This window comes from Heterocephalus glaber, unplaced genomic scaffold (assembly GCF_053883595.1).
Source record: "Heterocephalus glaber isolate CG9 unplaced genomic scaffold, H.glaber_assembly_v1.0 deba00000331, whole genome shotgun sequence".
Taxonomy (NCBI): Eukaryota; Metazoa; Chordata; class Mammalia; order Rodentia; family Bathyergidae; genus Heterocephalus; species Heterocephalus glaber.
In genome coordinates this window covers 60,807,532-60,835,048 of record NW_028258142.1, presented here as the reverse complement: position 1 = coordinate 60,835,048, position 27,517 = coordinate 60,807,532, and the positions used below count along the sequence as shown (strand labels likewise).

General features: G+C 46.0%; 1 protein-coding gene across 4 annotated transcripts in view; it reads left to right on the top strand.

Annotated features, from left to right (window-relative positions):
• The window catches only part of Myom1 (myomesin 1), a 116,496-nt gene that overhangs the window by 64,419 nt on the left and 24,560 nt on the right, over positions 1 to 27,517 (top strand). For 2 of the 4 annotated variants that reach the window (XM_004853187.4, XM_087194333.1), the window contains exons 18-25: positions 909 to 1,199; positions 3,009 to 3,205; positions 8,075 to 8,201; positions 10,981 to 11,165; positions 13,637 to 13,751; positions 23,294 to 23,450; positions 24,387 to 24,493; positions 24,610 to 24,654. In XM_004853187.4, the coding sequence (XP_004853244.1) occupies positions 909 to 1,199; positions 3,009 to 3,205; positions 8,075 to 8,201; positions 10,981 to 11,165; positions 13,637 to 13,751; positions 23,294 to 23,450; positions 24,387 to 24,493; positions 24,610 to 24,654 (1,224 nt within the window). The remainder of the gene's footprint in view (positions 1 to 908; positions 1,200 to 3,008; positions 3,206 to 8,074; positions 8,202 to 10,980; positions 11,166 to 13,636; positions 13,752 to 23,293; positions 23,451 to 24,386; positions 24,494 to 24,609; positions 24,655 to 27,517) is intronic. The other 2 variants (XM_021265197.2, XM_004853188.4) reach the window with 2 other exon arrangements.

Sequence of the window (27,517 nt, the reverse complement as noted above, 5' to 3'; positions counted from 1 at the left end):
TTTTTCGTACCTCCCTCTAACATCCATGCAGGCTGCCTATGCTTGCTTACTCATATGTTTCATCCCTGCTTGCAAAGTAACAACAGAACAAAACCAGTAATAAATAATTATATTTATGTGCATGATGTGCCTCCCAGTCTTGGATAAAATAGGGAGGGAATCCAGGTAGTTCAGAGCATCAAAAATTAAATTAGTGGTCTGCTACCATGTTAGGGAAAGAGGTGGGCTGGGTGCACAGCTCAGTGGCAGAGCACAGGCTTAGTGTGTGGGAGACCCTGGGTTTGGTCCCTGGCACAAAAAAGGAAGAGAGAGACAGACACAGAGAGGAAGGAGGAAAGGAAGAAAAGAAAGGAGAGGAGGAGCGAAGAGGGAGAGAGGAGGAAGGCGTGGGTGGGAGGGAGTAGTTAGCACCTTGTTACTGTCTCACCTCCCTTGCGGTATGGACAGTCGTGGACCCGTCTCTGCGGTTGGGAGGAACAGATGAGGACGGCTGTGGTAGTGAACTGAATTCCGTTATATACAATCAGGATCTTTGATGTCATGTCTCTTGTGTGCTTTATGTTTCTTTTGCCAATTCTGTTGAATAATAGAGCTTATTTCACTCAAGGAATGTCTGAGATTTGTTTCTTCGTGGTGAACTAAAAACCCTTTGGGTTCTACAAATACAAGTGGTTCCTGTTCTGACTGTGGCTTTCTGTTCTCCCTTCTGCTTTTTCCAGAACATGGGGAAGTCGAAATGTTCCCTGGTGTGAACTATGGGAAGCGTATGTTTCTCCGTTTCTTACAGATCCAGCAGCCCCGCTGAGGCAGGACTGCTCTGGCCCTGCCTGCTGTCCCGTGTTTTCTCTCTCCTGTCCCCAGAGCACTGTGTGTGTGGCTCACGCGTCTCTGTTGTCTGGCGATTGTAGGGGGCGCAGCGTCTCCAGATGTGTGGCCCGACCTGCCCGCTGCTCCCGGTGGACTAACAGCCTCCCGGGGGGCTGCGCATGGAGCCTCCCCGAAAAGCTGTCTGAGAGATGCTTTGCCAGGTAGCAAACTTAACAAACCTGCACTGCCCAGCGCCCCTCACGACCTGGCCCGCACAGAAGCGAGTAAAGTAAGTGAGACAGTTGAGGAGGAGCCCACCCCAGCGCCCCGGAAGGCGGCTCCCAAGGGCCAGAGTGAGTCTGAGCCCCTGGAAAAGAAGAAGGACGCAGTAGGTGAGAGGCGGGAAAGTCCAGCTCTTCACTGTCCCCATCCGTGTCTTCACCCTCATCGTCCCGATCTCTCTCCTCACTGTGTTCGCCTTCATCCGTGTCGGTTCTGAATTTTCGTGTCCTCAGCTCCCCGTTCCAAATATTCTCATCTAGTGGGTGCCCACGTACCTGTCTATGGGTTTGGCTTTCACACATTATTCCCGGGCTGAACCACGATGGGACGCTGAGAGGAACCGGGGTGCAGGGGCCTCTTCGGCCTTTGTGGTTCCCAGGCAGACCCCGATGGCCTCGCTTGGCTGAGACGTGAGGTGGGAAGGATGCAGTCCCCGGGGCTTTGTGAGGCTCCTGGAAATGCTGTGCTCGGTACAGGGAGGAGCAGGGTCTCACCCAGAGGTGACGCTGTGTGGGGCACAGCCACAGCCTTGCATTGCTCAGCCTCGGGTTTGAAGTGTTTTCCACATTTCATTCAAATCGCTGTCTTCCTGAGTCCGCACGAACAGGGCACGATAGTCACCCGGAGCTGTGTTCTGTGACATGCAGCCCACACTCCCAGCACTGATTCGCTTACGATTATCCTCGGTAAGCCAAGAATGCTGAATGGGAGACTCCACACTCATGGCTTATGCTGTCCAGTGTTTTTCTTACCAAGTAGAAACGAAAGATGGGCATTTGCTGATAAGATTGTAAATGCCTCGTGTCCCTCCCACCCCACCTCATCCCAACTTCTGTGTCTGCCTCTGTTTAGAGCCTTTCTCCCTTCAACTCAAGATGAAACTGATATTCAGACAGCCCATATCAGCAAGTGCTCTGAACGAGGAAGACAGAGGGAAAGGCTTTTTTTTCCTAAGGCAGAGAATGAAGTAGGTTGGTGAGTGAGGAAGAAACAAATGCATTTTATTTTTAAAACTTTTTATTATTCTGAGCTTCTTTGGGAATAAGGATGAGAATTTCTTTATTTCTTAATCCAAATAAATATTCAGAAAATTCTTTTCAATATCTTTGCATACAGATTTCTTTCCATCACCCTATCCTTTCTTTTGAAAACTGTAATTTCAGTAGTTGAATGAAAATTTGATCAGCAAAGCCACATAAATGTAGGGCTTTTGAAGTATCTTTCCAAGTATTTTTCTAGCTCAGCACTAATAAATGCAGTGGCAGGTGTGTAGTATTTTGCACTACAGGAATAACATCCAACATCACCCTAAGCATAATGTGACAGAAGTACTATAAACCACGAGGAAGTCACATGGGACATTGTGGTTGATTTTTAATCTTTTTTAAAGGTAGCATTTAGCAGAGCTCCAGAATAAGATTTTTCCTGAGTATAGTCAGAACACAGGTAATCATAAAGTCTTTCGAGGGTAAGTGTACCTGGATGGTGAGACGCTAGTAACCATTTGGAAATATATGGAAATTCCAAATAAGTGGTGGAGACAGAGGTTGATACACACATTCCATTTTCCTCAGGAAGCAGATAAAAAGAAAACCACGTGAAGAAACCAAATAGGAGCTTTGGGAAAATATTTCTTCTTATGGGGGAAAAAAAACATTTTCCAGGATATTGTACCATTTGGGGGGCCAGGTTTTTTTTTTTTTAATCTTTACAGTAATAATTACAGCACACATTTTAACCATGTGTTCATTTTTTTTCTCATATACCAAGCAGAAGGCCGAATTACTGGTAAATCTCATGATTTCATTTCCTGCTGTATGATCTAGTGCCCTTGTGGCTGGTACCAGTCACTCAGGTTTGATACGTGCAGACTCATGGATGCTTTCTCTCTCACTCTCCATCTGTCCATATTGTGACAGCGGCACCGTCTCCACCCTGTGACATCACTTGCCTTGAAAGCTTTCGTGACTCCATGGTTCTCGGATGGAAGCAACCAGATAAGAGCGGAGGGGCAGAGATCACCGGCTATTACGTGAACTACCGGGAGGTAACCGATGGGGTGCCGGGCCCGTGGAGAGAAGCCAACGTCAAGGCAGTCAGTGAGGAGGCCTACAAGGTGAGCAGGGGCGTTCTGGCACGAGCAGCCCATGGGCCAGTGTGTGTGGCAAAGCACCCGCAAAGGCTCCGTGTCCCTCTCAGGTCCCTGGTCTGCGTTGGAGTAACTTTTGTGAAAAGTACACGTTGATAAATGCAAGTAGTTCTGCTCACCAGGCAGGGTTTATATTTTCTGATTCATACGCACAGCATGATTCCCTAGAATACTGCCTGTAAAACACACACTTTGAAAAGTAACATTTCTTACAAAATATCTATACACAACATGCCACTGGCTCCACGGTCCCAGGGTCCAAATGACTCTGGGTCTTAACAGTGTTCAAATCACAATGGACGAAGGGGCCCAGTCTTCCCCCGTGACACATTCTGCCTAGTAGGGCTCTGATGGGCACAAGGGACAGCTTCAAAAGTGTCCCCTCCTCCTGGGTCCTGCCACTCAGCCCCTTTCAGGGCATCCATCAAAGGCCTTGCTGCAGGCACAGCTGGCTTCCTCTTTAGAGCATGCTCAGCTAGGCCCAAATCATCACCTCCCAACACTTGCAAAACCCCAACCCAGGAGGGTTCCGAGTAGGGCAAGGCCAGGGATTCAGTGCCACAGTCTTTTGATTTAACACTTGAAATTTGTGAAATGTCATACAGACCAGGAGTGTGTAACATAAAATTGTATCTGTAAAATTATTCCACATTGGCGTGTACAGCTGTAGCTTTTTTTTTTTTTTTGGTACCAGGGATCAAACTCAGGACCTTGCACTTGTGAGGCAGGTGCAGTGCCACTGAGCTAAATCCCAGCCCTATAGCTCATTTTGTATCACCATACAGTACCCCCGAGCATGACTGTGTCACAGTGTACTCTTCATTCCATTATTGACAGCTAAGTGGGCCTTTTTGTACTTTTAGCCACACCAAAGAATGTAGCAGTGAACACTTCCGTACACAACTGCAAGCACATGTACACACCAGTTTCTCCAGGTTCTTACTGGTCAGAGGGTCTGCTTATCTTCCATTTTACAAAGTGATCCTGCACTCTTTCTTGAAGGGCTTAGAATCCCCATTGCTCTGCTGCCTGGTGACTCTTGGCATATGTACCCATTCTTGGATTTGACTGTCTGGGTGCAAATGAGTCCCAACATCTTTGCCTGCAGATTGTTCATTTTGAGATCCTCTTTTACAACTTTCCTGCTTAAGAGTTTTGCCTATTTTTCTAATGGCTTACTAATTGTAAGATATGATGAAAACACAATTTTCATTTGAAACCTTGGGTGAACCAATTATGAATGAGGAGGAGAGTTTTAAAGTTAATTTTAGCAGGGCATGGTGCCAGAGGCCTGGAATCCCAGTACTAAGGAGGCAGAGGCAAGAGGACCACCATGAGTTCCAGGCCAACTTGGGCTACATAGTGAGTTCAAGGCCAGCCTGAAATAGATAGTGAGACCCTATCTCAGAAAATAAATAAATAACTTTCTAATCCCTGAACATGAATATTTCACTCCATTTATTTTGACCCTTAAAGTCTCTCATGGATGTTTTCTAATTCTCTACAGAGGTTTGTACATCATCTGTTATCTATTTAAAGAAATACTATACATTTTGAGTGTAGTAAATAGTATATTTTACATCTGTTTTCTGTTGCTGTTATAGGAAAATATAATTAATTTTATGGATTGATTTTACATGTAATTGCTATGTATAGTTTTTTGCTAAATTTTCTTACAACTTTAATAAATTACTTGTAAGTTCTTTTGGGTTTTCTCTATATATAGTCATACAATTTGCAAATAAAGACAGTTTACATCTTCATTTCCAGATTTTATATCTTTTACTTCCTTTTCTTATCTTGTTTTTGACCTCAAATCTTCAGTACAATGCCAAATTGAAATGGTGAAGTTGGTCATTCTAGGTTTGATCCTTATCTTCAAGGAATAACTTACATCTCACCTTTGAGTATTATGCTTGCTATAGTGTTTTGGGGGGCAGTGTTACCTATTAAAGGAAGTTTCCTTCTATGCTCAATTTGTCAAGAGTGATAATCTCACTTTTTTGAAATACAACTGACATATCACAAAATTCTCTCATTTAAAATGTTACCTCAGATGGGCAAAGTGGCTCATGCCTGTAATCTCAGCACCATGGGAGGCAGAGGCAGGAGGACAGCAAGATGAAGCCCACCCTGAGCAAGTTAGTGATTTAGGGAGACCCTGTCTCAAAATTAAAAAAAAAAATTTAAAGGGGTTGGGGTTCTAGTTCAGTGAAAAGGTCCAGTTTTAGTTCCCAATAACACACACACACACACACACACACACACACACACACACGGAGTTGTCCTTTGTATCTTGAAGTGATGTTATTAAACGCATCCAAAGTGACTGATGCTAACAGTACCTTTTGCCTTGAAGCTTTGTTTTCTGTTACTGATGCAGACGATCTGGTTTCTTTTGGTTGGGGTTTGCATGGAATGTAATTTTTCATCCTTTAACTTTTGGTCTTTCTGTAACTTGATGCTTTTTATGTGTCTCTTTAAAATAGCACAGAGTTACATTTCTTTTTCTAACTTGACAGTTTCTGTCATTTGGGAGTATTTAATGTTCTATGGAATTTTAAAAATCACCACATTTTGCACTTTTTTGTGGTACTGGGGGGTGAACCCACAGTCTTTGCGTTCAACTACATCCACAGCCTTTTAAACTTTTTATCTTAAAACAAGGTCATGCTAAGTTGCCCAGGCTGGCTTCGAATTTGCAATCCTCCTGCTTTGGGCTCCTAGTAGCTGGGATTACAGCTACTCACCACTCAGCTCAATTTTTTACTTTCTATTTGTTCTTCCTGTTACATGTTTATTTTCCGTCCTTTCTTGATTATTTTTGAATAGTTTTTAAAAATCATTTTATTTTCCCCCTACACTATCATAAAAGTTATAGATTCTACAACTCTTGGTTTGTTTGGTGTTGGTGCCCAAGCAAACCTAGAAACTAATGTTATTCCATGTTTTACCTTTGTCTCACAAACATAAAGCCCTTAGAATAATCCACTTCCCTCCTTCCCAAGTTGTATGCTATTGCATATGTATGTGTGTCTTGGTTCTTTTCTTTCTTTCTTTCTTTTTTTTGGTACCAGGGATCGAACTTGGGACCTTGTGCTTGTGAGGTAGGCAGTGGAACCACTGAGCTAAATCCCCAGCCTATCTATCTTGGTTCTTTTTTTAATACAAACAGTGTTGTGGTTATTGTTTTATAAAGACAATATTTGTTTAGGTTTACCTACATACCATTTCATTTGGTTTTAATTCTCCATCTTTGACCTTCTACCTGAGATTATTTCCTATTGCCTTAAATATTTTAGAATTTCTTTCAGTGAGGGTATTCTGAGGGCAAACTAAAAATACCATTACTTTTTTCTCATTGTCTAAAAATATTTCTTCTGGGTAAAAAAATTCCATAATGGTGATTTGTGTGTGTGTGCTTCGAATACACAATTTCATTACCTTCTGGCCCATCGCTGCCATGGACGTATCAACACAGTCCATTTGCTCCTTTGAGGGAAATATGTCTTTTTTCGCAGATAGCTTTTAATGTTTTCACATTGCCTTTGGTGTGCTCCAGTTAAAATGTTATTTGTCTAGGTGTAGGTTTTTAAAAAATTGTATCTAGCTTTTAATTTGAGGGAGGATTCTTCAATCTGTGACTTAGATTTTTCAGGATAATTAGAAAATCTTTCTGTCTACAGTATAGTTACACCCCATTCTCTCTCTCCTCTTCTGAAATTCTAATTAGATATATGTTTGACATGCTCTCTTTGTGGCCTCTGCTAATCACGTTCTCAACTCCCATCTTTGTTTCTCAGTACTGTAGACTGTGTAAATCTTTTAGCTCCCTATCAATTTACAAATTCTCTCTTCTTTTGCATCTGATTGTCCATTATTTTCTTTTTTTGCTGCATTGAAAGGTCCTATTTTACATATCCTGCAGTTTACTGTCTCCATAAACATTTTGCACAGTAGTGTATTCTGTCATTTCTACTTTGCAGATATTTTCACGTGCATTATTTTATCGTGTGTATCATGTGTCCCAACAACCCAGGTCACTCAACGAACACAGAAAATATTAGATAACATTGTAAACAGCAGAAGCATTATAAGAATTGTAAGACTTTAACTCTAGTGCTGCTGCCTGCCTCGAAATCACAAGGTCCTAAGTTCGATCCCTGGTACCAAAAAAAAAAAAAAAACTCAAGGAATCCATTTTTCATGTGTTTGTGCAGCAGTTTTCCACCAGTGCATAGCAAGTGAACATGAACTGCGTGACGCAGAGTGGCTGCTGGTGTCCTGTCAGCGCTGTCTGAGTCAGGAGAATGGGGACAGCCAGCTGGGTGCTCTACCCAGGTCTCACAAGGACACAGTCTGGGTGTCCACAGGGCCGCGTCCCCATCCACAGTGTGAGTTCTGAACGCCGTGAGCTCTTGGCAGAGTTCAGCCCCTTGCTTCCGGAGGGCTGAGCCCTTCAACTCTGAGCTGCTGCCCTTCCCCAGATGCGAGTGGCGAGGCCGTTCACAACACGGCCTTGTTTCTCCAAGGCCCAGGACGATGACTCTCTCCAGGAAGGGCCCAAGCCCCTCAGGAGTTCCTACCTGAGTAGGTTGGCTTCATCCAGGAAGATTTCCTCAATTAACCCCAAACCAGCCGATGAAGGACCTAAGTTACATGTGTAGTGACCTATCCTTTGTGGAGAGGCTCAGAGCCAGGATTGCCATCCCAGTACTGCTGCCACGTCCCCCAGCTGCAAGCAGGTGGTGAATTCACCCGCATCCAGCATGGAGCTAAATAAATCAAACACGAGTCGACTAGAAAACACAAACCTGTAACATTCACTGCCTGCAGATTAGCAAGCTGAAGGAAAATGTGGTGTACCAGTTCCAAGTGGCGGCCATGAACATCGCCGGCCTGGGGGCGCCATCGGCCGTGAGCCAGTGCTTCAAGTGTGAGGAGTGGACCATCGCCGTGCCCGGTAAGGGGCAGCCCCGAGTTGCCGCTGGGCTGGGGGTGGCTTCCCGCAGCACCTACACCTTGCAGCCTGACTGAAGCGCGTGCTACACAGGCCACTTTAGGAAAAGAATTCTCTTGGTCCTTACACGTACCTAAAAGACTTTTATGATTAATCTAAAGTAAAGCAATATGAAGTTAAGAATAAATTCCTTACACTTGTGTTTCAAATAAATTCCAGAGCCTCGAAGCTCAGACTCTGCCTGGGGTAGGGTTGACAGAAGCAAAACAATTTGAGAGCTAACTGAGCATTCGAAGGGAATCTCCTCTTTGCTTTTGCTTCTTAAGGGCCATTAAAGAGCAGCAGTTCACACTCTGCAGCAGAATTTCTCCCATCACCCTGCATTCCGTTCCCATCACACATTCTCCTCTTGCTCTGGAGCCCCAGCCCCTAAACCACCTCCTGCAAACCCAGCCTGGGCGGGCTCTCCTCCCTCTTCCTAGCTCCTGGTTATGTCACACAGATGGACGTAACAAGCCCACCGGGGTCTGAAGCCCGGTTTCTCTCTGCAGGAGCACGAGTGCTCGCTCCCTCCCCTCTCCCTCTCTGTCTCTGTCCCCCTCTCTGCTCTCCCCCTCCCCCTTCTTCCCTCCCCTCTCTGCCTCCCTTCCCCCTTCCCCTCTCCCTCCATATTTTAAAAACCCTGCTCCACCAGAAAAATCCTGGAACCTGGCTGGCAAATCATCTCCTTTGGAGTTCATCATGGAAGGTGGTTGGGTGGGCAGGAAATAAAATAGGAAGTGAGAACAAGGACCCCCACCCCTGGAACTGGGGATGGAACTCAGGGCCTTGTGCATGTGAGGCAGCCAAGGCACCACTGAGCTAAATCCCCAGAAGCTATAAAAAAATGTAAAAGTTGAGTATGAACAAATTTACTAAGCTGCCTAAGATTAAAACTAGCAATGTTCCTGTGTTTGCTGGATGACTTAATTTTGTTCCCAGTGGCCCTGACTTCACAGACCCAAATAGTCTGAGTTCCACAAGAGACTCAGCTGTCCGCCTGGGTTGACAGCCGCCATGTTGGACAGGTGTGGTGCGGCCATAGGCCTCCTCAGCTTCCTGGGCGGACACAGACCTGCCCCCAGTGCCACCCAGTCCTGTGTGAAGAGCCATGTGCTGCCTTCCCCCACGGAGCACCCCTCTGAGCCACCTGTCTGCTGAGTGTGAGGAAAGACTGCTGGAGACAAACTCAGAGGCTGAGGGCTCGCTTGGCTCCAGCAAACACCAAGAGGTCTGAGCTCCCCTTCCAGGCGCTCCTTGAAAAGTTCTCTCTACCTCTTGCACACAAGTGTGTTTGTGTTCACATTTTTGGCATTCCTGGATAAAGTGAACCATGAGTGACCAGAGAAGGCAAGTCTGACCAGGCTGTGGAAAGAGTTTCAACAAAAAGTGATGTCCCTGCTTTGCAGAAAGTGGCAGTGAGCGCAGTGCAGCAGACCCCTTCCAGAGCTGACACTTCAGACCAGCCTGGCCCCGTTGAGCGGCCCAGCAAGGAGCTCTCACAAGGCAGAGCAGTGCCGGCTGCACCCTCCTTTCCTTGTACTCAGACGAAGCCAAGCCTTGGGTTAAACCGGTGCGGCAGGGCACGGCAGGGCACTCGGTAGGACTGGAAACAAGGGAGGTGTAGGACACAGCAGGATCCAGCCCTCCCCATGAGGGAAGGGCAGTGCTGCCTTCGTGGATGACCTCGGGTCCTATGTGGTGCAGGTTACGCTTGCACAAGCCCTTTGCCAGGCAGAGCATGCCACACTGGCGTAAGGGATTTCCTGTTAATATTTAAATGTGTTTCCATGTAAGACATCGGGAGACACAGATGATGCATATTTGAAACTAAGCCAAGGTGAATGATCTAACAAACACTGAACTGTGGATTGCAAAATGCCACATCACAGCGTGATTCACTCTGTGTGGAGTTGCTTTCAGGCTACCTTGAGTCACTTCGGCGGTTTTGATTGGTTGGTTAGAAATCAGGCGTAGAAGGAGAGGAAGCAGAAGGAGGAGGACAAAGAGGAGGAGGAGGAGAGAAAAAAATAAGGGTATCACCTGAAGAGCAGCTGCCAGTCACGCAGCGATAATGGCAATCACGCAGTAGTCTGGACTCTGGGGAATGCAGAGCATGCGCAGAGGGAAAGTTACTCATCTGCTGGGAGCTTTCTGTTAGTCCTTAAGGTCAGATGGGCTCACTGGATGTAAAATACCTGGTATTATTTAGCATGGATTCAGGGCCTGGGATCCACTGTGTTTATTTTGGGGAAGAGTGCCTGCAAACCTTAAGCGGTCACTTTTCCTTTTACCTGTCCTGGGGTGATGGTTCAGGGAAGCCATCCCTGTCTCCTTCAGAAGAGCTACTACTGTCCATCCTCAGATGCCGCCCAGTGGCATCGCTTTCTTCCATGGTTTGAGAGTTTTAGGTTGTCACTCACCAATGGTGGGAGACGGAGCCTGCAGCAGCTCTGGTAAAAGGTCGCCAGGCAGGCCCAGGCACAGGCGGGGAAGCTTCAAGCCAGCCCTGGGGGCACCCTGAGTGCCCGTCCACCTGCCCCCGTGACAGACTCCGGAAGCTGCATAGCACAGTTGTGGGACTACAAATGCCCGTTTTCCCAGGAATGCTGGGGTGAAAGACGCGAACCGTTGTGAGAGCCTGTGAGTCTTTCCTGTGGGTGTAATGTACACATCTGAGTTTCCTCATCTACACGGTGCTCCCTGTTCACAGTTCTCCCCTCTCCCCTGCTCTCCCTCCCAGGACCACCGCACAGTCTCAGGTACAGCGAGGTCAGGAAGAGCTCCCTGGTCCTGCAGTGGAAGCCCCCAGTGCAATCTGGGAGGACCCCGGTCACTGGCTACTTTGTGGACCTGAAGGAGGCCACGGCCAAAGATGACCAATGGCGAGGACTCAACAAGGCTGCCATTAAAAACACATACCTCAAGGTAGGAGGTGCTGGGCCCTTGGCATGCTTTTCGGCTCTAAAAAGGAAAATGTACTGTACTGATACTAACTTTAAAGTTGGCAAGATAAGTTGGGCATGGTGACTGCACACCTATAATCCCAGTGCTCAGGAGGCTGAGGCAGGAGGAGCACCTCGAGTTTGAGGCCAGCCTGGGCTACACAGTGAGTTCAAGGCCAGTCTGAACTGCATAGCAAGACCCTGTCTCAAAACAAACAAACAAACAAACAAATACACAGTTGGCAAGACAGAAACAGTGCCTCTGCTCTGGCCTGTTTTGCACCCTGGGCTCCTGGTAAGACCCAGGCAGCAGTGGCTGTGGCTGGGGACTTTCCTGACGCTGCAGAAGCTTGGTGATATTTAACCGGAACTCCTCAGGCAAGCTCTGAAACCCCACCACCACCAGTGCCTCCTCGCTGTCCCTTCCCTCCTTGCTTCAGCTTCCCTCTCCCTTTCTGTTACCCACGGCTCAGAGTGCTGCTGCGACCCCTTCATCCCTGCCTCTAGCTGTTGCAGGTGGCTTTTTGCTCGAGGGTGCTTTGTGTATGGAGTTCACGCAGTCCACCCCAACCCACCTGCTCTTCGCTGAGCTCTCGGGGATTCTGCCATGGGCTCAGTCACCTGGCGACCTCAGCTGCTTGCTCATCTGGGTTCGTGCTCTCTGGGCTACCTGGCAGGGCTGCCCGAGCCAGCATCTTACTCTGCCTGCCGGAGACTTCGAGCTGGAGCCACCGCCTCTGGCGGTGCCCAGTGGAAATCTTTGTTGTTGGTGGAACATCTGAAGACCTCGAGTCCCCTGAAACCCTCAGGGAATGTGACCGACCACAGCGCTTGTCCCTCAGCAGTCCCCTGCAAAGTCGCATGCTGCTGTCACCCTAACGCAGTGTAACGCAGTGTAACCCAAGGCCACACTTCCTTGTTTCCTTTTGATTGCTCATCACAGCTTGGTGGCTAAGGTGGTGGGGAGGAAGTAGTTGGAAAGGGTGAGCAACAGGGGGCAGCAGGCCAGGGAATGCTGAGACTCCAGAGCAGGGGAAATCCAAGGACAGGAGAGTAACGCGTGCGCACTACGCGTTTGTGGTGCTGCTGAGGCCCACGGTCCTTGTCTCAGCTGAGGGCTCGTGGAGCTAAGTCCCTGCCGCACGGTGACACAACCCCGGGATGTGGCCCTCCCTCCCTCCTCTGCCTCCCAGGTGGGCAGGTGCAGGTGTGTCAGGCACCTGGCAATCTGTGTTTTTAGTGCAACAAGGAAATGTGTCTGCTCTTTTCTCAAGCCCACAGCTTCCTGGCATTATTTCTTAATGTAGAACTTCAAATATATCAAATTCTGGGCATGTTCCTATGCCCAAGTTCAAGTTCATTTACCGACTGAAATTAACCTCAAAAGATCCTCAACTCCAGTGAAAACTACCATTACATGGTGACATTCTGTCATCATACAAATAAATGGATTAAAAGCTAACAGTCTAACCCGCAGCTTGTTTAAGTGTGTGATCACAAACGCTTCACTTAGTTGAACAAATGTTTGATTTAAATCCAACTTTGGATATTGATCTCAATCACAGAATTAGGGAGAAATTGTGTTTCTGTGTGCAATAAATTTCTTCTCTTTATCTATTAAAAGTCACATGTTTTAAAAATTAAAAGATAATTTTGATAAAATATTAGCAGTTTATTTGTACTTGGAATGGTAATGGGACAATGAAGAACCCAAAGAAAGTCATAAAATGTTATGAAGTAGGATGACATGCAACAAATAGATTATGAATGCAGTGCTGAATCCAAAGAAAGCCACAAAACATTATGAAATATATATCAAACTCGGAACCTCGAGCTTTTGAGGCAGGTGCCAGAACCACTGAGCTAAATCCCCAGCAAAAATATTCTTAATTATTAAAATTTTGAAGTTTAGAATTTCAGTATGCTTTGATTATTTACAAAATGCTTAAATCCACAGTGATGGTAATTGTTGTCTAACGAGAAAAATTCACACTAAATTTGCAGGAAGAATTTTTGTTCTAGTGCTTGACCATGCATTTAACCAAATATAAAGTGTCTGTGATCCGGGTTTTTAATTCTCTCCTGCTAACAATTTCATCTGAAATAATTCTTGGGACGTCTCCAGCAGACTGGGGCTGGGGAGCGGCAGCAGCCTCTGTGCTATTGTGAGTGCTTTGCATTTCGCCTTTGTGACCAAAGAATGAGGTGGCCGACTGTACGTATAGTCTCTGTTTCTGATGTTGGAAGCCATCGAGTGATCTAGAGGAGGCAGAGCCTCAGAAGAGGTCTGAGGAACGAGCGCCATGCCTGCTGGTGCAGAGGGAAGGCAGCCTGAAGCCAGCGCCACTCAGAGTTGGCTGTAGGACGCCAGCCCCTCCCGGTGTGCGGCACAGGATGCGTGCGTCTGCACCAGGGACCTAAGACACCCACTGCTTCCGCACCTGCTTCTTCCAGGTGCAAGGCCTCCAGGAGGGTGTCAGCTACGTGTTCCGGGTCCGAGCCGTCAACCAGGCAGGCGTCGGGAAGCCGTCTGACCTCGCTGGCCCTGTCGTGGCAGAGACTCGTCCAGGTGGGCCTTTACTTCTTCCTTGAGATTCATCTCAGGTTGGGGATGTAGCTCCTGGTACAGCAATTGCCTGGTATGCATGAGGCCCTAGGTTCAGTCCTCAGTCACACACACACACACACACACACACACACACACACACACGCACACACACACGATGCATCCCATTGTGTAAGATGCTGAAAGCACTGTTCCCCTAACTTCCTGTGCTTTTCCTGATTGTCGAAATCATCAGTGTGTGCTGTCTGAGATACTGACGAGGGTGACTGTGGCATGTGACAAGTGCTCCCCCCTTCTTCACAGACGCCTCGGGACACAGATACGCCAGGTGGGAGATGGTCCAGGGCTATTCTTGCTCATACCTAAAACAGGGAAATTCTGCATCAAATGGTGCTTCCTAGACGATCTCTGCCAAGCACCCTCCCCGGGAAGTTATTCCTATTATGTCCTGGCCGATAAGCCCCATCAGATCTTTTCTAATATAGAGGAGGCTGGAGTGACCCAATTAGCAGGCACAGTGCTTAAAGGAATGTGGGACATATGTATGCACTTGTAACTATCAAGTTAGACTGGAGGCAGCAAACTTTCTTTGAAGGGCAGACAGTAAATGCTCTCGGCTTTACAGCCACATGGTCCGGGTCACAGCCAACTCAGCCTGGCCATGGCACGAATGCAGCCATAGACAATATATAAACTATAGGCGTGCTGTCCCAGTAGACCTGTATGATGTGCACTGCATATATACATCACACTATGCATTATAAAATTTGATTTCTACCTCAGTTTATCAAGTCTCAAAATATTCATCTTTTTTCAGCTGTTTAGAAATACAAAAAGAATCGCTCCTCGGCCTTTTGGCTAAGATCAAGTGTAGAAATATCAAGAGGCCACAGGCCAGACTCAGCCCACAGGCCATAGTTCGCTGACCCCAGGTTAAGCTAACGGTGGTGCTGCCTGAATGGGCCACAGAGCTGAGGCGGGCTTGGGGATGCCGGGACTGGAGCAGGGAACACAATCTCTCCTTCACTCCGAGGACAAAGCTGGGAGTGTGCCCTGCCCACGAGTTCAGATCATTACACAATAATAACTCTTTCATCGTTCAGTCTGTATCATTTTAAAGTTATAGATTTCAGTTCATTAAAGGTGCATAAGAGAAAGCACTAGACATTAAACAGGATACAAATATTAACCAGTTATCTTTCAGTTTATATTCATTCTAGTCCAAGTGCTTTATCTTTAATCCATCCCTACCATCAGAACTGAAATAAACAAAAAGCAGATGCATAATGTAATTATTTTCTTGATAAGAAAACAATGTGAACATCAAGGAAACTCTGCTTTTACTACCTGTGACTTAAAAAATCTAAGCAAAAGTCCTCCCTTTGGGAAACTCTCTGCCCTTTTCCTATTTTTTCATAACTGTCTTCAGCTTTTCTTCAACTGGTTTTAGGCATGGGTGAGACAAAAGTGACCTTTTCAGGAGTGTGACGGGTATCTGGGGACAGTGCCAGATTCTTACCTGTAACCTTTGTAAAATCCCAGGAGAAATCAGAGACATGCTAGGAGCAGATGTACCAGATACAGGGCAGCACACAGAGCCATCAGGACCTATATTCCCATAGGAGTCAGGCCCTTCTGTTGCCAACTGTGTGGATATTAAAGGTGCCATCTAGACATGGACAGGGCAGCATTTAGATGGCTGCGTGAGCTGACTCTTCATCTAGTCATGGGCAGATGAGAGCACACTGAAGCTGCCGATATCCAAGGGCCTGACTGAAGATAGCTCAGATCAGCTGCTTGTTTTCTTGTCCACAGCACCGGGATGGCAGGTGGCCAGGCATGACATTAACAGAGCCATCACTAGGGAAGTTTTGCCACCGGAAAAGGGTCTATTCATGACCTAGGTGAGAGTTTAGTTTCACGGATTTGGACTAAGGCATCAAGGGTCATTTCTGTGGCCATTCCCTTTCTGGAATATAGCTCCAAGCAACAGCTGCAGACGTAGACACACTCAGCTCCATGGTAACCCATTCAGGGAGCACCAGCTCCCAGCCTAGGAAGGGTCCAGGGACACAAAGTCAAAACGCTCCCCATGCAGGGCACTGACACTCTAGTGACATTTGAACCTATCTTGTGGGCAGTGGGCACATTCACTGTTGCAACGTGCATTTCTGGAGCTCTTCCTGCATGCCAGGTGCTGTGTGGGCCTGCCACACACTGGGTTCACTGTCCAGTGGGAACGCCGGAGTTGCAGCATGGGGTGATGACGTTTATAAGACATCTCCATAGCCAAGGAGGCCATAAGCTAGGCACCAGGGTCCCTGCTGAGGTTATGAGGAACTCGGTGCCCTTCCTATTTTTCACAGTTGCCTTCCCCTTCTCTTATATCTGGTTTGTAGACTGGACTCTGACAAAAGTAACCTTACAAAAGTGTGGCAGGTATCTAGAGACCGCTGGGCTCCACATCCGTGTAAACACAGGTAGCCGGAAGTTGTCCATATTCATTAATTTCATTAAGTATCGGCCCGTTACTTTTTCCGTGCATTTGTCTTATGTTGGAAGACACAGGGCCGGGGAGGGGGAAGACATGTTATCCATTTCAAGGTTTGGGATGTGAAGCTTGGATTGCTATTTCAGAAAAACAGCTTCTTTGGGGATACATTATTAAAATTTCAGGTAGAAAATAAAGCTTATCATGTAACAGCAAACTGCATATCTAACCAGATATCTCAAGTGGAATTGAATTCCAGCTAAATGTTAACTTAATCTATGGGGTGTGGTAGGATCACTGGTCTCCCTTTGAAGTCAAAAAATAGGCAAGCAGCTGTATGTGGCACGGCTGTATGTGGCCTCAGCTGCAGTCTGATTGTGCTGGTAATGAGGTTCCAGACACTAATGGATGTGTTGTGCTTTCCCATGAAACCCTTTAGCTAAAGAAGCCCGGAAATGGAATAGGCTTAACAGCTACTCCTAGTGTGGATTTGTTGGTACCTAAAAAAAAAATTCTCTTCCTGGTATTTGATACTTTAAAAACAGCATCTGTGGGTGATTGCATCCGGCTGGGGTGGAGCAGGAGGCCAGGTGAGCAAGATCAGATGGAGACAGAGGTGACTGCGAGGGCAGCTGCCCGGTGGCATAGGTGGCAGGTGTTCTTACCAGAGAACAGGCCAGTGAGCAGGAGCATCGGGTGATGGGCCAGAGAACCTGGGCACTGGGCAGCGTCCCAAGAAGGAATCAGGTTACCGGAAACTAGGATTGGGTCACCAAGAACAAGCAGGTTAGGAGAAGGCACTGCCAAAGGGAGAATGAGTTGGAGTCAAACTGACAACCTAGTATAACCAAAGGCACATTGCAATCCTGGTGTCTAGACCTGGCAAGGCTGGAAGGCGCGTGTGTGCCGGGACCTCCTGGGGAAATCCCGAGGGATTCCGAAGCAGGAAGTCTGGCCTTAGAACTATCTGCTTACCTTACGATCTGTCTCACCCACTGGCATAGTAGCTCTCAGCCTTGGTTGTACTTGAGAAGCCAACCAGAACTTTGATAATGCTGGTATCCAGACTGCTCCGGGCCAGCTAAAGCAGAACATCTAGGGCTAAGCCTGGACAAAGCTTTCTGTGTTTGTATAACTCCTTGGGCAATTCGGGTCTGAAAGCAGGCTTGAGAAATATGCATTACACTCTGGGCTCCTTCAAAACAGTAGCTGTCTTCTGTGTCTATGTGCCGAGAACTGGAATAGTACCTGGTATATTACGTAGGAGCTGATCTATGAGATGAAAAAGTAATGAATGACTGCCGTGTTTTGGCTGTCAAGTGTGGCCATTTGGCGGCCTCTGGGTGCACTTCACCCTTGGCCGCTCGTGAGGCCTGCCCTGACTCGGAAGGATGACTTGGGAAAGAAGTGTCCAGCGGAGGCCAGGACCTGTCCCCAGGTGCTGGGTCACCCAGCAACCTCACCTTAAACTCAGGGCCGCGGGCTCAGTGGCTGATCGTGGGGTCACTCACTTCCACCTGCTTTATCCTGTCCCACTCTTCGGTTTTTAAAAAATATACACACTTTTGGGAAAGGACAAATAACTAAAGCTTACAGATGTGATATATTAGTGCTGATGTAAAAAAAAAGAATTCTCATCAGATTATAAAATGTATAGGGAAGGCAACAGTGTGCTGGGATTTTATTTCAACCTCAACTGAAATTCTGTATTCATTTATTTATTTAGAAGAGAAAAGTGGGATGGAGTTGGTCAGTTTCCAGACAGCTCATTTTAGCTGTGGGCCGCACCTTCATTTCTTCCCACACTGGGGACTCCTGCTCAGAAGGACCGTAAAAGCCATGTGTGCACAGCCGTGTCCAAATCAAGGATTGGTCCAGGGTGGAGTTGCTGACTGGGGACAACTCTTAAGCCCCTTTCCCGTCAAAACAATCTCTTTGTCTCCACTCAAGTCTCCTGAATTCTCTGTGACCTTGAGCACAGTCAAAGGTCATTTCTGAGAAAAATCTAAGTTATGACAAATTTTGGTTGGCATTTCCAGCCCGACTTTGTGGGAAAGTGGGAAGGAGGATATCCATAGGGATTCCTTCATGTTGATGGCAGAACATTAAAGCTGTTTCTGCCCAGTAAATAACTAAATGTTTTAGTCATACATTAATCAAGTTGGATGTCTTTAGGTATTTATCAAAGTTCAACCATGAATTAATTGACGATACGCAACTCCTAACAAAGGCTCAGTTAAATACTGGACCAAGCTGGGTGCAGGTATAGTGACTATAATCCCAGCATGCGGGAGGCTGAGGCAGGAGCATCACTATGACTTCGAGCCCATCCTGGACTACATAGTGAGTGGCAGGCCAGCTTGAACTACATAGCAAGATCTTGTCCCCTCAGAAACACCCCAAAAACAAAATAAATCAAAATCCTGGGTCATTCTAAAAGGAAAATTTGAGACTGTTTTAGCTCTACTTTTCTCTCAGGCTTTCTCTTCCTACCAGGTTAATCTCCACAAGACACTGTCTGCTGACTTAGCCTGGGGCATATTAGAAATTCTGTTATTGCTTTCTGGGTTAATCTTGGTTTTTCTAGAGCATTTTTATAAAGAACATCCATTTGAATGCCTTGTAACTTGTACAATTGCAATGGAATTCTTTGCCCATTACATATCCAGGACCCTTGTTTAAGGAATTCTAATCAGCTCCTCCTACATTTTAGTGTGTGAAAAATCAGCTCTCCAGACACAAGTCTACGTCCTCTTAGAATATGAAGAGAAACCTACCATCCAACATGTCCATGTGCAGGAAAGCTCCTGGCTTGTTTTTTAATTATTTTGTGTACTTTTAAATTCGCCAAGAACTGTCTTTTTGTTTCAAACTTCTGCTTCCTCACATTCCTCCCTTGACCCAGTAATTTCTCTAACATATTTTCTGAGGTTGTGAATGTGGCTCAGTGGTACAGCACTTGCTTAGCAGGTGCAAGGCCCCGGGTTTGAGCCTCAGTGCCACCAAAAAATACAACAGTATTTTCCTGAATCTTCTCTTTTCCTGTATTCATGAACCTAGGCAATGCCAATTTGATTTCCCACTACAGGTATTTTTGTAAAATACTGGTGCCTTAAGCTACTTTAAAAAATAACTCTACTCAAAAATTTATACTAACAAATGATTAAAATCAAACAGTAAGAAAATGAATTGAATTTGAAAAGTCACGGTGAAAGAATGACTGTGTCAGTCAGCCCTGAACGAGACAAGAAAGGGGCTGGAACTTGCTTCCTGCATTTTCAGACCATAAATTCATCTTACTTTTAGTGATATTGTTTAAAGTGCATTTTGGGGCAATATTAAGTTATGTTGACTAAGCATTCTTTTCCAATGAGAATAGTTAGAAAACTCAAGAAACACATTTAAATAACGAGCACTTAACATGTTTTCAATGAATTTGATTTTTCAAATTTGAGATTATCCTGACGTTCAGCCAGTGTACAGCATGTTCAGTTTGTCAGGGGGAGATCAGGGTTCAAACTCTGAGTATAAAATGAAGCAGGAAGTCTATTGCACTAGCATATTTTCTTTGTTAGGACTTCTATTTCATCTTGCTTATCTATCAGAATACAGGTGTCACACCTAAACTATGATAGAAGTTCCAATGAAATAAATGTTACAATTTTGAACTGACATTCTCAAAGTGTTTTTTTTTCCAATCCAGTCCCTGGCACATGTAAATGTGTATGGAAAATACGAAAGACTGCATCTCTTCCTGTACAAGATCAACCTTTTTTTTGATGAACTGAACAAGTAGTGCAGCTTTTTGAAAAATAAAAATGAAAATACTCATCTTAATGAGTTTTTATTTTTAAGTGCTCAAATATACTGCAGTTTTAACTGTTTTTATTTGTTCCCTTTACGTTCATTTATTGAAATGAATCAACCAGCACTCACCCTAGCCACGGTGGTGTTTTCGTCAGTTGAAGAAATGTACATATTCCCTTTTGACTCCAACAGGTACTGTTTGAGAAGTGCTGATTTACTTAACCAACCAAGCAGGGCTTCACCAATAGCAGCTGTCTCTCAGACACTAGCCCACACTGCGGCTAATTCCTACCTCTTACTTAATTTTAAATTACAAAGTTTAATCTAAGACTAAAAATGATCACATTGTTTAAATGACCACATTTCCTATGTTAGAACTGAGCCGTGTGGGAAAGGCAAGACTCAGAATGAGGCAGAAGCGCGTGTATTGCTGGAGACTTAAAAAATAATACCTTTTATTTAAAAAGGAAAACAAATAACATTTCACTTCACATTTTCATAGAAGCTCACTGGTAACTTTACAAAAATGAATTTCTCAGAATACTTCTGTATTCTTTTCTCAGTAACTCGGGCCATTAAGACAGAAACCAAGTGTGGCTGTCCCATCCTCCCAGCTACCTGGGTTTGAGACCAAAGCTGCCCCACTCTGAAATCTGAACAAACTATTGTTTTACAAACCAGTTTTCTGTTTTCCTGAGGGTTTACTACGAAAGCATCAATACTTTAAAATTTGAAGGCGTTTTGATGAAATTCCTTTCAAGTAGCTTCCGCATTTCAGTGGGTGCTTTTCGGTCTTGGATGTAGTACACTGGATCTATGCTCCCCTTTCTGTGTGGCTCGGCGCTGACCTTATTCATGGTGCAGTTTGCAATGGGGCGGTGTCGTGACAGGGTGAGGAGCCATCCGTCCCCACCCTAAATAACATCCTGTGCTGCTCTTTGGTCTTGCTGCCTCCTCTTGCTGTCATTTCCTTATTCTCACAGAGACCCCTCTCTTCTCCTTTAGTTTACGGCATGGAGGGAAGCAGTGGAGTCTCAAGCAAGGTCTGAGTAGATTCCAGGTGACAGCCCTGGGATTCTCCAGTGTGCACTTGGCACTCATGAGTGGCCTTTGCCCCATCAGCACTAGGTCTTAGAGCTGTGTTTCCTTACTTCCTGGGCTGGGGCAAGGGTCCAAAGAGATGAGGTGTCACAGTACGAAGATTGGCTGAAGAGTTAGGAGAAATGCAAAACTGATGGAATTGTCCACATTCTGCCAGTTTGGTGGCTCCTTTGCATGAAAATCAAATCTTTCACGTTAAAAGAATCCACCTGAACAGGGTTTTTCTGCTGTCAACCTAAGTTATGCCTTTAATATTATAAGCAGGAAGCATATAGATGAGTCATTTCCTTTTTACAAAGGACTACAGGTGAGACTGTGATTCATGCGAGCAACCCATCACGCTTCCAAATTGGATGTTATGAAAAACGCAAGGCAGAGTTAGTCGGCACCACTTCTCAGCAGTGCAGACGGACAGATAGACAGGATAGACGAGCTGAGCTCTCTCAGGGGCTCAGCCAGGCAAACCTTGTGTGACTCTAAGCTCACAGCAGTGCACAGCAGTGCAGATGGACAGACAGGATAGACAAGCTCAGCACCCTTCAGTTTAGTCTTAAGTTTTAATAAAAGTGCCTGTTCAACATCTATTTTGCATCAGTGGGGTACAAGGACTAGCTATGTGTCATTAGCACTGGAAATGAAATATGGTCTGCAATTTCCAGGAGACTGGGCATAGTCTGTATAAGGAATACACATGTGCTTAAAGAACAATTAAGCCTTTAATGGATCATTATTTCAGGTTATCTATGTAGCTAAATATGAAAATAATCCTTTTTTAAAAAATAAAAGGAATGTTAAGCCAAGCACGGTGGTATATGCCATATACCGTACGGTATATGGTGGTAATCTCAGCACTCAGGAAGCTGAGGCAGGAGGATTCCCACAAGTTCTAGGTCTGCCTGGGCTACAGCAATTTCAAGGCCAGCCTGAACTGCATAGCAAAACACTGCCTGAAAAACAAAAATTTTTTAATCTCCTAGAATTAGTGTACTCTGAGCTTTCCCTCGACTAAAATCACTTTTTGGAGATTTGTAGTTGAAGCCCACACTGCCATAAACAGGAACACAAGTTAGGTCGACCATCAGGCTTGGGAGCCAAGCTCCTCATGTCCCTTGCGGGGCCAGGCTCCTCTCAGCCTCCCCTGGAAGGACTTTTGACATTTTCTTTCCCACTGACAAATGTTGCTGGACAATAGGACAGGATGCTGGGCTGTTATGATACAATCTAGAGAGAAAACATCACTCCTTTGGGAAATAGCTTTTGGAAGATATTTAAGTACTTTTGAAAAAATAAAGCTGTATCCAAAGACTAAATCTAATTTTCTCAGAAATATCGTAACTGAAACAAACCAAGTTGAGGCTAGCAGTTGAATGACTATGAATTCGAGTAGAACATTTTGCCTCCTTGAAGCTGAGTCTAGGCGTAGGTGTGACTGCGTCCTGCACTGTACAGACTTTCTTTGATTTGCTGTACTGGATGCAGGTACAATTTATTAAAACTCAAAACACTAACTGAATTGTTTTAAATCCAAAAACCAATCTTCTTGAAACGTACTAGACCTCTGGAAACCCATTTCCATTTAAATTTTCACATAGTTCAGTAACAGTTTTTCCTAGCTTTGAGCATTCTAATCTAGAGGACCCCCTTTCAGTTGATTCATGATTTTATCAGCAGAGCAAGTTCTGGTTATTTCTCCATTCCACAATGACTTACGGACTTTGAACATGTGAATGTAGGCAAGTCTTTTGCTCTATCCTTCTCCACTTTACTTTCTCCTTGGTTTTATTGCCTCTTTCTATCCTCTCCTCATGACCGACTGGGTCTGGGAAGTGTTGAAATGAATTCAGGCCTGATGGGGACTGTTTCGTTCTCTTTTTCCCACAGGTTGCCTTGTCCCCTTATTACAATCCAATCAGTCCACTCCCGTAGCTGCCAACAGTCCCATAAATAGCTCTTCCCGGTCACGGACACACAGCACTGTCCTGGCTGCACCTACGTGGGAGACACAGAGCATTTGCTAAATTCTGTGCTGCTTTGTAAAAGCTGAACGTCCATCCACCCTGAGCAACTGGGCTTTTCCAAGGCTAAAGTAAAGCATCCCAAGTGAGAGGTTCCACAGGGTATCAGTGCCTTCTTTTTCATCTTCTAGGAACCAAGGAGGTTGTTGTGAATGTGGATGATGATGGGATCATTTCGTTGAACTTCGAGTGTGATCAGATGACTCCAAATTCAGAATTCACCTGGTCTAAAGACTATGTGCGCACCGAGGATTCCCCGAGGGTGGATGTCGAAAGCAAAGGCAAAAAGTAAGGGTGGTTCCCACTGCAGGCATGGGTTTCCTATGGACTGCAGGAACAGGAAGTGGGCTCACGGTTTTCTACTTACATAACCTGGTGAAAGAGGATGAGGTCACAAGTATTTCATATCTAGTATTGAAAAAGTCATAACCAACACAAAGGTTAAAAGTAATAATACCTGGGCCGGGGATTTAGCTCAGTGGTTCCGGCGCCTGCCTCGCAAGCGCAAGGTCCCAAGTTCGATCCCCGGTACCAAAAAAAAAAAAAAAAGTAATAATATTTGTAAAATAAATACCTTCCAGAGTTCTTGGAGTAAAACTCCTCCGGTCAAAGAAAATGATCAAATGATAGATTTTCCCCCTGGCTTTTGCACCTAACATTTAAACATTTGATTGACCTCAGACACTGACTAGTGAAAAAGCTTGGCAAATCTGGGAAGCACAACGGACTGGACCACTGACCTGTTCTTTGGTTCCCTCCACACAGGATGTGCCAGACAGGGTGCAGGGGACCCAACGGGAAACAGGTCCTGTCTCGGAAGACACTGCGATGATACAGGGGGAAAATACTAGTGCAGAATAAGAAATGTAGGAAAGGGAAGTGCGGGGATGATACAGGAAAAGCACCCAGAGTTACCCGCAGCACATTCTGCTCTGTGGGAGAGAAATTTAGGCTCCGCAGCAGAGCTAATCTGCAAAATATCGTTACGTGTACTAGTCAAGAACATACAAGCCTGGAATGGGGAATGGGACAGCGGAGCACGAAAGGTCCTCCTAGTGAAACTGCTTTAACCTGAGATAGCAAGAAGGCGCTGGTATTAGCTGAGCAGGAGTGAAAGGTGTTCTGAATGACGGGCACCCGTGTGTGGGTACCTGGAGTCGGGGTAAGCACAGGCCCTCAGGCCTGGCACAACCTCATGTTTAAGAAAAGTATTTTGTTCCAAAGGACAAAACTGACCTTCAAAGATCCTGGGATGGATGACTTGGGCCTCTACTCCTGCGACGTGACAGATACCGATGGGATAGCGTCGAGCTACTTAATAGACGAGGACGGTAAGCTTAAAATCAGTTCATTCACAAACTGAAAGTTGGCTTCCTTTCTCAGTCATTCCCAAGTGACTTTCGTTTTAGTAGTTTATGGTTTAATTGTTTTCTGTTTCTCCCGACAGAATTGAAACGTTTACTTGCTCTCAGCCAGGAACACAAGTTTCCAAGTAAGTGTCCACAATACTTCACAGCTTTTAGCAGTATTGCCAGCAGGCAGCTTCTGTGCTGGATCAGATGCAGCCCGGCGGGGTTAGGAGAAGAGCCCCAGAGCAGCAGGGGCACCTTCTGGCAGGGATGCTCTGCTTCGCCGCTGTTCTCCAGAGAAACCAAGACACATTAAGAACACACTCGAGCTCCGTCACACAGGGAAGCGTCAGGGTGTGCAGGGGTAGCATCTGGGGGATCACGTCCTTCCCTTTTACCTGCATGTTTTAGGGTCGCATATCTATCTTCCTGGTTTATTCCTTCACACGTCAAACTGACTTCTTCCTAAGTGGCGGTGGCGCATAATGGAAGAATCAGACCGCTGAACAGAAGCGGTCTAAGCGTGGCACCTATCAGCACAAACTCTTAGGAAATGAGGCGCGGGCCTCGGCCAGAAAGAGTCTTTCTGGACTATTTACAGCCCTTTAAAGAAAGCACCTTCTACATAAAAGATTAGATGCCGCACTTGACACCCGGGAAAAGACCAAGAGGTGTGAAATAACACTCGGGGGAAGGTTCCACTGGCCTGACAGGCTCTCTCCCCACAGCCCAGGTCTGCGGAAAGTGCACCCTCCTCTGAGAAAATGAGCGGAAAGTGACCAAGTACACGCTTTTTTAAAAATTAAGAATTTCAAAGAATTTCTTGCTACTCAAACATATTTCAAATATATTTTCCTTTAATGCAAGAGTTTCAGGAATCAAAAAAAAAAAAAAAAACAATTTCCCTGTCCCAGATGATGGCAAAGCTGTGTGTATTCATATATGTGCCTTTTTCTAGGGAGAGAGTCCAGAGGGTTCCCTACACTCTCAGTGGAGGCTGAGAGTACACGCATATAACGTGCGTGTGTGCGTGTGCGCGTGTGCGCGTGCGGCTCTGGCACCTGTCTCCTCCTCTGCTCCCTGGAATGGTCTTCTTGACCATGAGGCAGGTGTAAGTGACCCCTGGCCTCAGCTGTCAGGTTCTTAGTACGCTGCTCCTTCCTGGATAGAGGGCAGATGGGGAGCCGTGCAGGGTGAGTGGAGGTGCAGATTTCTGGATGCTAAGGGAGACCCCACCACATGGCACTAGGCCAGCCATTTTCCTGAAACTGAAGAAGTCCCGGGGTGAGTAGCTCTGAAACCCGCATGAAGCCGAGGACTGGCCTCGACGCTCTTCCATCGCCACCTGTGGACCACTGTGAACTGGGCGCTCACCTCTGTTACCCACGCCTCGCCTTGTCTGCCAGGCTTGGCTACTATAATAGTAGATGCCACCGGCACACAGAGCTGTTTCCACGCCGTGTGGATGTGTGCACTGTCTTCTCCCAAGCATTAGCTGAAATACAGAGAAGCTGCAGAGTCCGCTAACAAAGTGAGTCAGACAGTAGATGCCAAGTCGAGGCAGCAGCTGCTTCCACCAGCACTCACACCGAACTTGGAGGACGGAGACAGGAGAACACGATGCCCAGTGTCACTGTTAGGTTCATCGTCGGGGCCTCCCCTGGGTGATGATCAGATACCTTGGAGACAGGATTCGTCAAGGCGGCTGGAATTGCCCAATGCTGCTGTCATTTACCTAGACACACTGTCTTCCATTTGCCTAAGGTCTCTACTGCCGTGCACCCACTTGCTATAGCAGCTTGGGGGACACAGACGAAGAACCCAAGAATATGTTTAAAACTGAATGCAAAGGTGAATCCCTAACCCAAGGGGGTTTTGTCCTCCCACTGAAGCAGCACTGTAAATGTGACAGCTCTAGTTCTTTCCTTTTCTCTTCCTCTGTAGACCAGAGAGGTCACTTCAGGAACATTTTCAGAGAAGCATTTTGATAGGATCAAAGCAGCACATCTATTTCTCAATTTATACCCACTTCCTCTCAATGTTGCCATGTTAATTTAGACATGTTTTTTCTTGAGATCTTATAAGATTTCATAAAGAGTATGTAAATGAGTACACTTTGGCACAATCAATTCTTCTATGTGAAGCTGGTTTCAAAAAATATTTTGAAAGCCATTAAGCATATGCCTTAAACCTACAGATAACATATTTTTCTGGAAGCAAATTTACTGCCAGGGAAAAGAGCTGAAGGAAATTCAGACCTGAGAAAAAAGGGGAGGAAATAGAAATCTAAAAATAGAAAACAACACAGTCTGTCCTGCTAGTACTGCTGCTAAACTGCAGCGTGGAGAGACAGCTTCTGTGAGGGCAGAGGAGCCACACCATTGCCAACGTCAGACAACTGGTCATCACCCTACCTGTAGACAGATGATACCTGCATGCAGATAAACACGGGCACTCACTCCTCAGGGTAGACGGTCCAGGTGTGCTCTTAGTTCTCAATAAGTTATATTTTACAGCTGAGAGTTGTAGGGTGTTGTTGAAGAAACTGGAGGAAGAAAGAGATGCCAGAATATCAGTAGCCAACATTTATAGAGCACTTATTATGGGGGTCCTGAGATGGAATGTGTCATTGCATCCACAGTGACCTTGAAAGCGTCAGTACAATGGCAGCTCGATGTTACAGGTTAAGAAGCTAAGCAGCGAGGCCCGCTGCACACAGCTGTTGACACCTAAGTCACCCTGGTGCCTGTTCCCAGGCACGTCACAGGCCATTCCCGCGCGTGTATTTGCCATGTTCCTCTGTGGCGATCCATGGTGACCCCACTCCCCACTCGATGTTCTTAGGACTCAGGGAGGACAGTGGGCATTGAGGGTACCCTCCCCGCCATCACCCCTGCAGGCCACATCCAGGCCTCCTGACTTCGCTGGCAAAGGCCTTCCACTTCCGAGGCCTTCGTAGGGCAGCATGCGTGTCCAGTGGGAGGAAGCTTCTCACCCGCACTCCCA